Source organism: Ciona robusta, chromosome 14, assembly GCF_009617815.1.
Source record: "Ciona robusta chromosome 14, ASM961781v2".
In the NCBI taxonomy this organism is placed as follows: Eukaryota; Metazoa; Chordata; class Ascidiacea; order Phlebobranchia; family Cionidae; genus Ciona; species Ciona robusta.
The window spans coordinates 173,895-189,723 of record NC_143248.1 but is presented as its reverse complement, the minus strand read 5'-3'; the positions used below and the strand labels follow the sequence as shown (position 1 = coordinate 189,723).

Genomic DNA, 15,829 nt, shown 5'->3' with positions numbered 1-15,829 from the left:
AGGAGTTTCGGTTATGAAGTACTTATGGTGCACCAGGCACTACAACTCTGCTGATAAGATTTCTGCGGCGATGTAAGTGCTGTAGTTTGCCCGCTTTCAGCTGGACGACTGATCGCCCGAGGTCGTTGGTGCTTATTTGGATAGCGCGTCCATTATACTTCGTTATAATGCAAAAGTCGTTACTGTGTTATGGAGCCAATGAATCGCAAAGTAACTAGCACAGCAATAGTCAATCAGCAGCTGCAGTGGTAATACTTTAACTCAGTCACAAGGCAAGGCCATTATTTGCTAACCTAATTACGAGTTGTCGCGTTACAGAATTAGAGAGAGATTCTCTCCCCGCTTAAAGCGTGGGCGCTGCGTGCCGATGTTACGACGCTTGTGTTCGTTAGTAAACAGAGGCGCCCTTTGTTGAAAACGTTTTTACATCTCAATATTTATTTAATTGTTATAATAAGTTGTTTTATTTCGGCAGGGAGTCAACATATACGGAAGTCCCCACATAAGTACGTTGTAATTTGATCGTGCTACCATTCACGACAATTTGTATTGCGCAAAAGAATGGCTCCGCTGTGGCGAGAGAGATCGGCGGCGAGATTAATTTCGGCGGCGATTTGGTGCTTGATTGCCGGCGGGATCGTCGCGCAACACCCGCCAAGTCTCAACCCACCTGACCATATAGTACGAACTGTAGGCAATGTTAGAGCACCTTATGGCCGCTCAAAGTTCATCAGCCCCGATACAGACCTTAACATACACGTTGAGGAAGGCGACCACTGTTACATATCGGTTCTTCCCGAAGCCTCAAGTCAACGACCCGGTTTCATTTCACCCGAGAGGTTTCCATGCAACTTCGGTCCCGAAGACGTCAAGTATTCTCATCTTGGATCACGGAGTCCAAGTGAAGACCACATTCGCCTCCAAATTCGCTACGACACCGTGTCTGACACGTATGTGATTCCCATCAAGCTGAAGGTGGAGGTTCTGTTCATTCAAAGGGTCGTCATCACCAACTTATATTTCCTCACCGTCCCTGAGCTCCTGGGGACATCGGAAGAAATTGATGGGGACGTCGTCGGTTTTACTTATGATGAAGCAACCGAGCGATGCCAGGTCGCCACTCTACCCGGCACCACCGGCCTCCCGCGGTATGGACGCTTGCTTAACGATCCTTCCAACGGTCGAATGATACCTTGTGATGAGTTCCTAACATCAGGGGTGCGATACCAACATACAGCGACGACAAACTCACCAAATAAAGACCACATACCTATGGTAGTAGAACTTCTAGACGAGGAGGGCAATCTTCTCAGTCAAGAATATTTTCAGGTTAGCGAATATTGGCTTATAATCGTATTGTATTGCTTAGTTACATGAATCGATGTAACTTGTTTATCCTCGCGTGGTGGGCCAACGACAGTCGTTATAACATGTTCTGTTTCTAAAACCTTGTGCCCGCTTACCAGTTAACACGTGTGGTTTTGTTTACTCACACGTCACACACTCTATCTGTAAATTACCATAAAAAAAGTTCCGTGCCTCCACAAACACCATATGCTTAACATACGCTTTTATTTCTAGATGGCCGTGAAAATTGTTCCTGGGTTGGAGAACACCCCACCAAAATTAGACTTCGCATCCTCTATCATGATGGAAGTAAACCAGTTTGTGATGACGGCGTTCACCAACGAGATGTTGAGAGCCACAGATGTTGAATCGAACCCCAAAGATCTGATCTTCAACATCACTTCCCCTCTTCGCTTCCAGCAGGGGGAGATAGTGAGCACGGAGGATCGGAACCAACCAATCACATCTTTCTTTCAACGTGACGTAGATGAATACCTCATCGCATACAAACCTCCCAACGTCGATTCCGACGTCCAACGAATGTTTGAGATCGAGATGCAAGTCGTGGATCCGGATGGTGCCGTCTCTGATCCTTTTAGTTTCATCATCATGGTCAACCCAATGAACACATTAGCCCCAGTAGTGACTCGGAACACGGGACAACTGCTTTATCAGGTAAATTGAGTTATATTGGGGTGGGGTAAAATGATACATGAGTTACATTGAGTTACAACGTAATATTACGTAACTTGTAAACAACCAATAACATAACTATTGTTTGACAAATAAATCCACATCATTGTGAATTCCACCCGAACGACATGAAGATCCAATGATTTGAAGAACGTCCTTGGCTTACTATAATTCGTAGAGAATTCTGCGGTTACGTTGTATGTGAAACGCTAATAGACCTGTCTTCTGTTCCCCTCGGGCGCTTTGTGCGGAGTCTTGTGTTTACTTAATACCAACTGAAGGTTTCCGAAAATAATCTCCAACTTTGCGCTAACAGGGTCAATCGAGAGCTTTATCAAGTTCGCAAAATCTAGAAATATCGGACGAGGATAATTTACAAGATGTACGAGTATCTGTGCTACGTGGGACTCGCCATGGTACCTTGTCCATCGGTAATCGTCCTTATTTCACGCCCGCAGATCTCAACGCTGGTATTGTGTCGTACCAACACGATGGAACAAATACATACAGGTATAGGACCTTAGTTAAAATGTTGATAAAAAATGAAATTTCTGACTCGTGTTCATATATTTTTATATATAGTAGGGTGGGGTAGGATGGACCTTGTTTATATTTTTTTTCGCCCCATTTGTTAGTGAACAACGAATATTTACAGAATTATTTACAAAAGGAAATATGAGATTTAGGTTTTAACATCATACGTCTTACCCCACACTAATACATTGTATAACGCAGCTCTACCATTATAGGTATTGGTGTAAGCGGATCTTATTTCTATCAGTCCGTTACTCATTAACAAAGTAATTTTGGTGTCTTCAGGACTATCTGTCTGCCGCACAACCGTCGTCAAGTGCGGTGTATTTAGTTGCCCCATGTTTATTTGGGAACGGGGATGTAATGACGGTCGGGCGACGATATGACGGCTTGGTTTAACCTTCAGTAGCAAGCCGCACTCAATATACATTAAACGGCATCCATCGCTTTCTAACCAAGTCCCCGCCCTTAGTTGACAGATACACCACAACCTAACCACGCTTACCGTTAACCCGATAAGCGATGTTCATTTATCGCTGTCTTACTAAACCGACCGATGACGCGACGACTAAAATTAGCGAATTATTTCAAACAGAGATTCGATGACGTAGGTGGCGTTTGTGGCAAACGATATTGCAGCGTTAACAAATATATTATATTAGTAGGGGTAATATGGGACGTCCTTTTATTCTCTTTTTCCGTTCATTTGGAAGTAAACAATAGAGCGTTGGTAATTGTTTAAAACACGATCTTACCTACCAGTATTACACCTCTTTTTCAAGTGATGTTAAAATTAAAATTGCATCCCTGTTTTTTTGCAGCGATAACATAATCTTCCGAATGACGGACGGATCGAACGAAGTTGAGTTTCTGTTCCCGATCACCATAGCTACACTGGACAACACACCGCCGGTACGTACATGTTAACGAGTTGTTTAAAACTTGTGAGGCCTTTTGTAATTTTCTTTGTTTATTACCAAATGGGACGAAGAAAGTTTGAAAACATTTCCCATCTTACCCCAACCTACTTTAACGGATTTTATTTTTATCATAAAATCTTTAAGGTTTTTACAAAACATATTATCCCAACAAAGCAAACGCTTTATAAACCTGTTGGTTCCATTAATATGAACAAGCAATTATTTAAAACCTAGGACGTAACAACCACGATTCTTAACTGGCGCTCTTTCTCACATCTTTTACCCATAGCGTGTTTTAATGACTGTTGTTTTGCTGTTGATTCTCTTCTCTTCGTTGTTTAAATTAATTTGACCCTCGTTATCATTTTTAAAGAGGTAAATAAAAACTATATTCACAGACGCTAGACACCAACACTGGGCTCACAGTTAACAAAGGGGAAACGGTGATGGTTACGAGTTGGGTTATTAACGCTGCAGATGTCGACTCCGATTCATCGAAAACCAAATATATTTTGGAACGACCATTTTCCAGGGAAGGAGAGTTTTTATTGGTTGTCGACCAACCGCCTGCAGAACTTGAAGCTTGGTCGCTTAGATCGGATGCGAGGTGGGAGAAACCGGTGACGCAATGGTTCCAGAGCAATATCACGAACATGGAGGTTTTTATATCTATATTTGTGCAGAAGTATTTAGTAAAATATATTATTTGTTTTAGTTAGGGTATTATCAATAAAATTCGGTGGAAAAGAAAAGCCTTTGTCCTCATATCACCCAATGTTTCCAAACACGACATAAATTAAAATATTAGTTTTAAAAGGCGACAGAATCTATAATCTTAAGCAACATTTTTTCCTACCATATTTATTAACGTTGAACTCTAATCTCCCCCCGTTATGTTTATAAGACGAATATGGTCCATTTATTCCCAAATTAACCATAAAAAAAGTTTAATTCACGCCGACACCCCCACAGTTATACTACCGACACATCGGCCCGCATTCGACCACCGTCGTCATGGATACGCATCACTTCCGCATCCAAGATTCAAACGAACCCCCCAACCAATCACAACTCTTACAATTCATCGTGAAGATTCTTCCAGTTGACGACATTCCCCCCAACTTATACGAAGGAACCCCATTACAGGTAACATATTCATGTTTATACTTTATTTCAATTGTATGCTTCAATCAACAAAAAACGTCACTCAAACGACAATTTTTATAACGAGTATCATTTGTTTTTAGAGGTTATAGCTCTGCATGTATTTGTAACTGTGCTGGGGTATTTTAATGCATATATATCCGTTGTTTAAGCTTATATTTATCTTAACTGTATTGCAAAAAGCAAAAATGTCTATATTTTACGATAAACGAATCAAATACGTCCATACACTTCACCCCAGATGAGCGTCCTTGAATTCGAACTTACCCCTTTCAATCGTAAACTGCTCCGCTACACCGACCAAGACACTGACGATAAAGATCTTGTGTACAGAATAACCCAAGAACCGATCGAACTAAGCCCGATCACCCCGCTTGAAGATACCGGTAATTAATCAAACATTCCCCCATGTGTGGCCTTGGCTGTTGGGCGCCGAATCCACGTTTAATCTTATCCTTGAGTGGCAAACAAGAAGCCATTGCTTTGAAAATTGACAAATGAGGAATTAACATTCCGGACCAAAGGCGCCGGTCCTAGCCGTCCTTTCACCCGCACAGCGTGATAAACGATTTGACGTGCTGGACCGAATCCTTATAGCACGTGCCGTCATTGCACCTCACAACCTGCTACCAGTTTGCTATTTGTGGGGTAGGATGGATACTGTTAACACCTGAATCCCATACTTTTTAACAATTAAAGCTCCTTTAAAGTTGAGGGGAAACAGTTATAACATTTTTGTAAATTCTCTGTGTTTACTACCAAATGGGACGGTAAAAGCACACGGAACACTCTCCTTCCCCTACTGCTATATTCACAACTCGCCTTTACTGAAACATATTTACGTTGGTTCTTCCTGAACGTCACGTGGCAGTCACGCTTGGCTTCTCACAACGCACAAGTTAAAATTACAGCCAAACCGCAAGTTAGCATAATCGGTCGCAACTAAAACTTTGGTAAAAACGTTTTAGGTAAAAATGTTCTTTTTTTGTCACTATTAGCAAAATTGAACTGAGATTAAACTGACTGTCATCTTATCTGATCCGAATCGACTTTATTGACACTGTAATTAATTAATAGAACACGCAGTTCAAACATAATTTAGCAGTAGGTACATTTGCTTACAGTTGTCATTTATATTGTTTGCGTTGCAGGGCTTGTGTCTCACTTATTCATAGTTTCATATTCCCCCTAATTCCAACCTATCTTCGTTTAGATATTGTTGTTCCAGTCAATTGACTTTGCCATTCTGCTTTACCTCATTCTTGTTTAGAAACAAGCAGAATAAAATGAACGAAGAGTGAAAATCTCTCACTAAATAATCGCTTTATTCCCTCTAATTGCCCAAGATAGATGAATGCAACGCACACAATAATCCAGTCAGTTGTAAATCTTTCCGCGTCCCCATTACAATATTAAACACACTTTTGTTCATTTTCTAAATCCCTTCAACTCTGAAAGCTATTTTCTTACAACTCCCGTGCAACTCTATACGCCTGACCTTTATGCCATTCCCCGCACTTTTTCCTAAGCTCTAAACATTTAATCAGTCTTTATAATCCGCCAGGTAAGATCGTGCTGACGGAACACCCGGACACGGCAGTTACAACTTTCACACAAGCACAAGTAAACCATCACAAAGTCGCGTACAAACCACCCAACACCGAGTTGGGAATAATCGCACGAGCGATGCAGTTTCGATTCGACGTATCTGATGATGCTGGCAACGTCTTACCTGACCAGGTGAGTTAATTATTTAATATTTACATGCGACGAGTTATTTTTTGGCAGTCATTACTAAATTAACGGGAAACTGTTAGCTTTACGATAACTCTCGGGCGCGTGGCCACAAAGTTACATACGTAGTAATAACTCGCAAGCACGCTCGATGTGTATGAAACAGAACACGCATGTTATAACGATATAACGACTGCCATTGCCCCTGACATGCGAGGATAATTAAGTTTCATTCAATTCCACATTTTATTCCAGATGTTCACCATATTTCTGCGGCCAGTTGATAACAAACCACCCCGCATTGTGAACACTGGCTTTTCTGTGAAAGAGAGAGGAACCACAGTCGTTACCCCTGAAATATTGGACGCAACCGATGAAGACACGGATGAATCCGTCATCTCATTCGTGATGACGTCTCTCCCTCAACACGGAGCTTTGCAATACGAATCTACAGCTATGAATCTGGGTGAGAACACAAAAATTTAAAAAATAAATAAAAATATATTTAAAAAAAAATTGTATTAAAGGTGGGGCATTCACGAAATCTGACATCACGAATTTTCACATAATCTTCCAACACGACGGTAGTGAATCACGACGTGATCAATTTTCCCTGGAAGTATCGGATGGAATGCACACGATACCGATAGTTGTGCGGGTTGAAGTTGAACCGGTGGATGACGAACAACCACTGCTCGCCAAACGACCCGGGACTGTCGGGTTCGCCATTGAAGTTCAAGAACGTGGTTTCGTCACAATCACCAGCGATGTAAGTTTAACTTGTTGGGGTAATGGGACAACTCTGGTCTAAACCTCAGGTCGCATGGCTTGCCTCACTGTAGGACCTCGTATAAAATATAACTTATGACGTAAACGAGCGAATCTGAAACGACACGTGATCTGATTTCTCTCGCATTCGGTGAAACTTGAAAGGAATCTTTGAAACTAAATATGTTTTTGACCAAGAGATTCTTCAACTTGTTGGCACCGAATGGACTACATTCTTAATGATCCTGAAACTCAAAACTTGATTTTTTAAAAAGTTTGTTTTGAACTTCAATGACGTTTAAAACCTAAACCAGAAAATAATCTAATTAAATGTGTTTCAAATTTCATTGTATTTTAAAGACTTGGTTAAAATTGTTATTTTAATAATAAATGGCGAATTTTATGAATTCAAACCAGAAAACATAATTATTGTTTAATGAATTTTTATTATTTAGGATTTATTACGGTTTAAATTTTATTGCATTTTTAGGTTTTGTCCGCTACCGATTCCGACACCAACGACCTGATGTTGACGTACCTCGTCACTGCAGCCGCCGCTAAGGGGGCCATACTTGTTAGTGGGGAGCCGGCCACGAGTTTCACACAAGAGAATATAAGGAATGGGGAAGTCTCGTTCGAACATGCGGGGGGAGAGATTGGGATTGAGGCGGATAACGATTCGTTTCAACTCACGTTGTCTGATATGTCGGATGAATGGAATGTTGGGGGGAATAGAGTGGATAACGTGGAAGTTGCGGTCACTATACTACCTGTAGATAGTGAAGCTCCAGTTGTTCATGTGGGGGAAGATTTTGTTGTTGAGGAAGGTGGGAAGGGGATGATAGAACCGATCCATCTGGATGCGAGTGACGTTGATACCATTAATGATGAAATTTTATGCGTCATCACCACACAAGCGAGTGAAGGGTTTGTTGAGAATATAAGTCCAGCTCCTGGTTCGGAGAAATCAAGAGCAGGAACTCCCATTAGCTCGTTCACCATCGGGGATATAAAGGCAGGGAATATTTACTTCGTACAAAGTGTTCATGACGGAACCGAACCGCTGGAGGATCGGTTTTCCTTCATGTGCCAAGATGGAGCGCCGAATCTATCTGGATCCACCTTCTTCAATATCGCGATTAATCCAGGTCAGTGGATTCGTGTTCTATATAGTAGGGTGCTGTTAATATACGGTTGAAAAACTCAGTTAATAAAAGTCTATATAATCCTATTTCTCGTCCCAATTTGTAGAAAACAAAGAATATTTACAGAATTATAAAACCGCATCCTCATGATTTTAAACGTTAGTTGGTAATTGTTAAAACACGATTAGAAACTCCTTGATATAATGTGCTCGCCCCACATAACTATATGCATGGTCTAAACAGCTAGTATGTGTTGGTAGTTTGTAAAGTGGTCGAATGAACCTATGTTTTATTAAGTGATACCCACGTTACGTTGAAGCCATTTCACTTGGCTCAAATTAGCCGTGAAAACTTTCTAAAAATACCCAAACACCCCGCGTAACCATGACGTTGTTGAAAACATCAATACATCTATATGAGCTGCCTTTGCACGTGAACCTCCTGTTTACACATAACTGCACGGTTCAAATGACTCGGTTTCCAAGCGTACATAGGGGTGTTGTTACAAGAGGTGGAAAAAAACACGGAAATGATAATTTCCTGCGGATAAAATATGACGTGAACTAAGTGTGTGGTTCCCTAACATCTGTGCGCATTCCATGGAAGATTTTGAATTCTTTTGAAGTCGGATACGTTTATTTTAAGTTGGATTGCGTTGTAATTTCCTGCGCGAATATCTGTCAACGTTTGGAATAAGTAAAGGTCACTGCGTTACGATGAGACAAAACCACCGCGTATTATTGTTCGTTGAAAGTATCCAGTTACAGTTTATTTAAAAGGTCACCACAAAAATAATGTTAAAAGGTCACCACAAAAAATAATGTTAAAAAGTCACCACAAAAAATAATGTTAAAAGGTCACCACAAAAAATAATGTTAAAAAGGTCACCACAAAATCATTACAATTTCTAATAAAAGTTGCAAACTCTATAATTCATGTAATGTTCAAGTTCAAATATTAACGAATCAAGTTTTGTTTTTGTAAATTGTCACTTAATATGTTTTGCCATTCGGGTTTAAAAGTTTGTAACTTGACTTCGGTTTAGTAGGGGGGCAAGGATAGTTGTGAAACGTATCTCTCGTCGTTTAGCAAAGATTGGCGATGGCCAGACACCGAAGGCGTGAAAATCTGTCATCGTTTGTCTTTAAAACAGGGAGTTTGTGTGCGTGCGACTTTTACAACATCTGGTACAAACTGCTTGGCTTGGTCGTCGATAAAATCTCCTGATAAAATTATAGGAAACTCTTAAACACTGAGTCATAAACCCAACATATAATATTTGACATTAAGAAAGGTTGCTAAAATGCCAAAACCTTGATAACAATTTTGAGTCCGCTTTTGCTTAATGTTATCTTATACACCCAATACCTCATGGCTCCAAATTCCCAAACCAATGACTCCAAAACGTACTGTGTCGTCATACATACGCTTCTGCTTCCAATATAACAATATTTAGTCGCCTATTAAACAAGGAAATTTGTTGTGATCACTTCATATTTGTTTACAATTTTCGAATTCCTTACAGAATGCAATTCGTTGGAAATATTTTTTGGCGGTACACGTTTCGTAATGCTTGCATTAAATTGAAGTTCATTTATAGGGGGTAAGATGGGACACCTTTATCACATAATATCCAAATATCCTGATCATGTTTTAAACAATTAACAACGGTCTATGGGAGTCGTGAGAATATAGTTTTATAATTCTTTAAATATTCTTTGTTTACTACCAAATGGGACGAGAAAATGGAATAAAAAGGTGTTCCATTTTACCCCAACCTATTATACACCATTCCCAACAGTGAACGACGAGACACCTCGTCTCCACCATACCGAGTTCGTTGTTGAGGAAGGAGGAGATCTTGTTGTTGATCTTCCCCGGCTTAATGCTGAGGATGATGACGTACCTGAGAACCAACTGGTCTTCACGATCACTCAACCTCCCCAGAACGGGAAGTTTATGAGGACGGTAAGAAGTTTTATATCTATTGAGGGTTTTGTTAAAATTGGAAGTTTGGAGAATATACCTTTAGAATTTTTTTAACTTGTGAAGCTAAAAACATAGTTGATCGTGAATCGTGCTTTTGATTGATATGCTGTTGGAAAAAATATAAACCAACCCCCCGTGATCGAATACATGCTTCACATAAGGTATATGAAACAAATCTAGTTTATTACTTTATTGTTTAATGATAAAAAAGTTGCACTTCTAGGGTAAGCCTGCCTACCCTGCCACCCCAGGTTTGGCGCCCGTGCTCGCATATCTATCATATTAACACAATGTTCATATGCAGAATGTTGGTGATGAACCGGTTGAAATTAGCAGTTTCAGTCTCGCGGATGTTGCAACTGGCACGGACATAATATACCGACATGACGACACGGAAACCACGGACGACAAATTTGAAATATCGGTGTCCGACGGCGAGCATGAGGTGTCTGAGATTATTTCAATCTTGATTATTCCCGTTGACGATGAAACGCCAAGAATGACAATAAATAACGGAGTAGACGTTGAGCTAGATTCCACCGTCATTGTAACAAACAATGTTCTGATGGTGAGTTGGCATAGACCGTATCAGTGTTGTTTGGGTGTTTTGTTGTACTTAAACAAATATATTATGATATAGATATGTTTCATATGGTTCCTTATAAGTAGGGTGGGGTAAGATGGGACATCGTTCATCTTTTTCGTCTGGTTTAGTAATAAACAAAGATATTTTTTTTTTAGTAATAAACAAAGATATTTAGAGAATTATATAACCGTACACTCAAGACTTTAAAAGAGGGTTGTTACTTGTTAAAACACGATCAGGAAATGCTTTCGGCGCCAACGGTGTCCGTCTTACCCCACAGTTTAATACCTCATGTTTTATTTGGTATTGACTTCCTCTAGTTTTGCCAGGTGTTCTTAGAGTCGCGCAACCATTAATATTGTATACGCACGTAAACACAGCTTTTCTGTGCTGTTTCAAGTTGACATGAAAAAAACATACCGTTAAAGTTTGATTGCAACTTCATTACGAAATTTAAGAATATTTTGTGATGTGTTGGTGTCCATGTGCGACCAGCCATGCGTGGAGCTACAGGATTATTCAGTTAAAACTATGAGTCAACCTTGCGGCAAACTTTAACGTTAGAAGAAAATATCTTCTCTCTGCAGCACAAAGCGTTCGTTGTTTGCAGCTTTTGACGCGTAAATAGAAAGCAACCGTGCTAAACATACGAGTATGAATTATAGCCGACGTTCTCTTCTAAATAATTCACGCATCGTTGGAGGTTGGCTTGATCGACAGTTGCTGCGATCGTCGTTTTTTACATCGGCACGTGCCCTCATTGACGCTGCGTGTGAATAATTAAAGAGACGGCTTCAATTTTGACCGGATTAGACATTCTGTGTAACATTAACAGCACGGGTTGGAAGAAAGCGTGTATTAATAGCTACTTGTGGTCATGTATAGAAAATTAAGCTTACAAAATTGCCGGGTTTCACTCGGGCTATCTTTGCATTAAACCGGCGTTAGTTACGATATATACGCAGAGTAAAATATTGTCCTTGTACCGGTTGACAGCAGATAACAGCTGGCTCGGTTTCCGGCGTCTCCAAGCTCTATCTCCAAGCGAACCTTCCCATCTGATAGCAAGCTTAAATTTTCCAACATAATATTTTATTATCATTTCAAATATGATACTGAAGATCATATTAATAAAAATAACGAAGAGAATTCACACCAAAACGACAGTCGTTAAAACACACTATGGGTTACTGTGGGAAAGAGTGAGTTAAAAGCGTGGCTGTTGCGCCCGACTAGGAAATAACTTCTAGTGAGGTTTAAGTTACCATGGTTCGCATCGTCGCAATTCAATGGAGTTCCAGCGCCAATCGCTACAACCTCAGTTTTCACCTCAACCTACCGTGGACGTCCCACACGCGCTTTTTAAACTACCAGGCATTTCAACACCGGGTCTGCATGGCTTACTATAATATACATGTAGATGGTATAACGTTGGATATTGTGCACTGTATAGTAGGGTGGGGTTGGCAAATAATATCCCATGTTTCCTGACCGTGTTTTACAAAATTAACAACGCTGTTTAAGAGTCGTGAGACACTGGTATATAATTTTGTAAATATTCTTTTTAACTACCAAAATAGGACGAGAGAAAAGAAAAACCCATCTTACCCCACCCTGATATTTATAGTGTCTACATAATCGATGCGGTTGAAACATGTAATGATCGTCTCGCCATTTCATAAAATACCATCACGATGCCATTTCCACACAACCGATACTTCTGTTGTATTTGATTGACACCAGCACTCGTATTGTCCATCTAATTACTAGTTGACCAAATTTTCCGCTTCGATGCCCAGCTGATTCCAAGATGGAGGGTGTGAATTTTTCCCATGAATAGACAGGCCGACTATTTTCAAAACAATAATATTTCAGTCATACACCGTGACGTACCGTATCGCGTGAGAGGCCGAGATATCTTTCACATTTCCATACAACACCAGTCTGTAGGCCGATGTGGCGTTTGGACAAAATCGACCGCAATCCCTATAATGATAGGTCTGAGATCCGTGGCCTCTGTTTTTATTTCAAGCTTGCCCGGCTGTGTTTGTTTTGCGCCGCTTTCGCTTGACAGTGGGCTTGTGGCAGCGAACTCAGGATTATTCTTCAGATTCCTGTGGTTGACGCGAGCCTGGAAATACATTTTATGATTTTTGCCACCGGATTGACGATGACCGTTTTTTAACCGACTTTTGAATTCCTTTATAACTTATAAGCGACTCTGCACCTGCGATATCGGATGCAAAATAAACATTTTATGAAACACATTGATTCTAACATGCGCATATATATAGCTTAAACTTTCTTCGCAATGTTAAGAATCAGATAAAATACGAAATACGCGGCAACAGGTGCGCTTAAAGATAAAAACACAATGCTGATGTTATTCTATCACTAAGAAAGATAGAGACCGTTAGCACCTGAATCCAATATTTGCTAATCTTGTTTTAAACAAATAACAACACTTTTAAGAGGTCTGAAGAGACGGTTTTATAATTTTGTAAATATCTACCCCATCATACTATATTGATATTATCCCATCTTACCCCGATATTATCCCATCTTACCCCACCCTAACACAATGTATCACCTAGGCAACTGACTTGGACTCTGATGACGCATCACTTACCTACGTCATCACGTTCCCCCCACAACACGGGGCGCTTAACTTAACGTTGGATGGTGACGTCACACCGCTAATAATGGGCAGCAACTTTACGCAAGATGACATCGACAACGACCGGATATCATATACACACACAGGTGAGAGACATTCAATGTATTTTACTCCCACATACAACGTAAGAATTCCTATTCTATATGGGTGAGGTGAGACACCCCATGGAACCTGGGATTTAGATCAGAGTTTGCTATTGCTAATATTTAGCATACAAGAAGTAAAGATAATTTCCAATCGCAATATTAAATATAAACCTTAAGTATTCAGGTTCCCCATCGTATCCCATATGTATACGCAATACTATAAGTTCATGAAGTATCTAGGTCTTGCGTGTCACTGATTATTCAGCTTTATCATTTGATCGCCCGTTTTAACACAAAGTAAAACTAATATTTGTTTTCTGCGTGACACCGACGTCGCGCGCCATCAAATACATTAGGTTCAAATAGGGACGAATGTTATGATAGATATTTGGGTGGTGAGCCTCGTTCATGGATTGTGATCATTACGTAACATAGTAACGAAGATCTGGATATCGTTGTATTGTAGCAACGATGGGAAACCCCTTCGTATTTATAAGATACCAAATCCTGCGTTGTAACATACGGTTATGGGTCCCAAGCTAAATTGTCAACCATTCAAAATACACGCACAAAGTTACATACGTGGTAACTTCTAAGCGGGCACGAGGTGTATGAAACAGAACAGCCGTGTTTTAACTACTGTCGTTGCCCTGCCATGCGAGGATAAAGCAAGTTGCATTTATTAAAAAACCCGGTGTATTTGCTGTTTAGTGAAATTATACGACCTTTACTGATGGGAGAGGTCTTGGCTATATGGGATAAAATGTTCAAATGCGAAACGCTGTCGTCCGTATGTCTCCCACGCCACGTGATCTAAGATTGAGACCAGGGTTTTCCATTTTCCTAAAATGAACCGATTCTGTTTTTCATGTCTAACTACTTGGCCAAGACATTTGCAGGCGGCAAATGCTTCTGCAGATTTAGTATGTTGAATACACGGAGTCAACACCCCACCCAGCTAATATAGTGTGACAAAGTATGGGTTAGGTCTCTTTAGTAAATACCACGGTTAGACTTGTGGTTGTTGTTAAAATACCAGCTGCATGGTTGAGTTACCATGGCGCACGTAACTGAAATCGTATACACGAGTCACTAGACGCTCTGCAAATCATAGAATAATCTCTTTACCCTTCATGGCACCCACCGATGTTAGCACATGCGCACTCACACGTCTGCAAAAGGTCCAACTACAATGAACTCAGGAAAAACTTTTCTCGTGTCGTCTCTTTGCAATACACACGAGTGTATTAAACCTTCAGTAATGAATGTAACACCTTAATGAAGGTATATAATGCAATAAAGTTATGTTATTTATCTCTTCGAACACGATAGCGAAGATCATATTATTAAAACAATTCAAGAAAGGGGAAAAACGACAATCGGTCAATCGTCGGTTAAAATTATTATTAAGCGACTTTTCCACGTGGCTATCAGCAGGCAGCCGGTGAATAAACACACTTGTACGCTTCGTCCTTAAACTAAATAAGTATTTATCATGAATATGCGTGACTTGAACGTTGTGTTTAGATCCTCAGTTATCTTATAGTGGACTTGACAATCCACTTACCGGGCTAACATCCGGTAGGCAAGATTAAACATCGAGATCTTAGCTTCAATATTTCAACTTGCGCTCTCTTGGCTTTTAGCGGCAACGATTCACAAGCAGACATTACTTCGTAGTAGGTTGGGGTAATATGGGACATGTTTTATTTTGTCGTCCAATTTGGTTGTAAACAAAGAACGTTTACAGAATTATATCACCGTATTTTGTCACGAAAGTTATATTTATTGTCTAAAACACGGTTATGAAATATGGTATATTATGTGATAACGGTATCCCATCTTACCCCACAGTAGCATATACGCAACTCGTAGAAGAGTTATCTCTGCAGACACAAAGACAGGAGCGAAAAGTAATTTAAGTTTTGCGTCGACTTCCGTAATAATGCGCTTGTTTAAACAAAAGGATTATGCGGATTTGCAAACTGATAGAGGGAAGCCAAACAAAAACATTCACTTTGTTTCGCTTTAACATTTCCACTATTGATGTATTACGTAAACAAAATTACTTTTTTTCGCACGAGTATATGTTACCACATAACCCCCCCCCCCCCACAGCGAAGCAGCGGCCCACACGCGTCACAATGGTCGGTAAACAATCGATTAATTATAACGTCACAGTACCC

At 40.2% G+C, this 15,829-nt stretch overlaps 1 protein-coding gene across 1 annotated transcript in view; it reads left to right on the top strand.

Annotated features, from left to right (window-relative positions):
• Positions 1-453: 453 nt before the first annotated feature.
• Positions 454-15,829, top strand: part of LOC149724627 (FRAS1-related extracellular matrix protein 2-like) — a 47,356-nt gene continuing 31,980 nt past the window's right edge. Inside the window, exons 1-14 of the mRNA XM_089892211.1 lie at positions 454-1,329; positions 1,582-2,022; positions 2,357-2,550; positions 3,396-3,486; positions 3,893-4,153; positions 4,467-4,640; positions 4,900-5,044; positions 6,223-6,398; positions 6,648-6,858; positions 6,920-7,161; positions 7,651-8,308; positions 10,107-10,273; positions 10,599-10,862; positions 13,475-13,643. Coding sequence (XP_089748337.1) covers positions 562-1,329; positions 1,582-2,022; positions 2,357-2,550; positions 3,396-3,486; positions 3,893-4,153; positions 4,467-4,640; positions 4,900-5,044; positions 6,223-6,398; positions 6,648-6,858; positions 6,920-7,161; positions 7,651-8,308; positions 10,107-10,273; positions 10,599-10,862; positions 13,475-13,643 — 3,961 coding nt within the window. The 5' untranslated portion in view covers positions 454-561. The remainder of the gene's footprint in view (positions 1,330-1,581; positions 2,023-2,356; positions 2,551-3,395; positions 3,487-3,892; positions 4,154-4,466; positions 4,641-4,899; positions 5,045-6,222; positions 6,399-6,647; positions 6,859-6,919; positions 7,162-7,650; positions 8,309-10,106; positions 10,274-10,598; positions 10,863-13,474; positions 13,644-15,829) is intronic.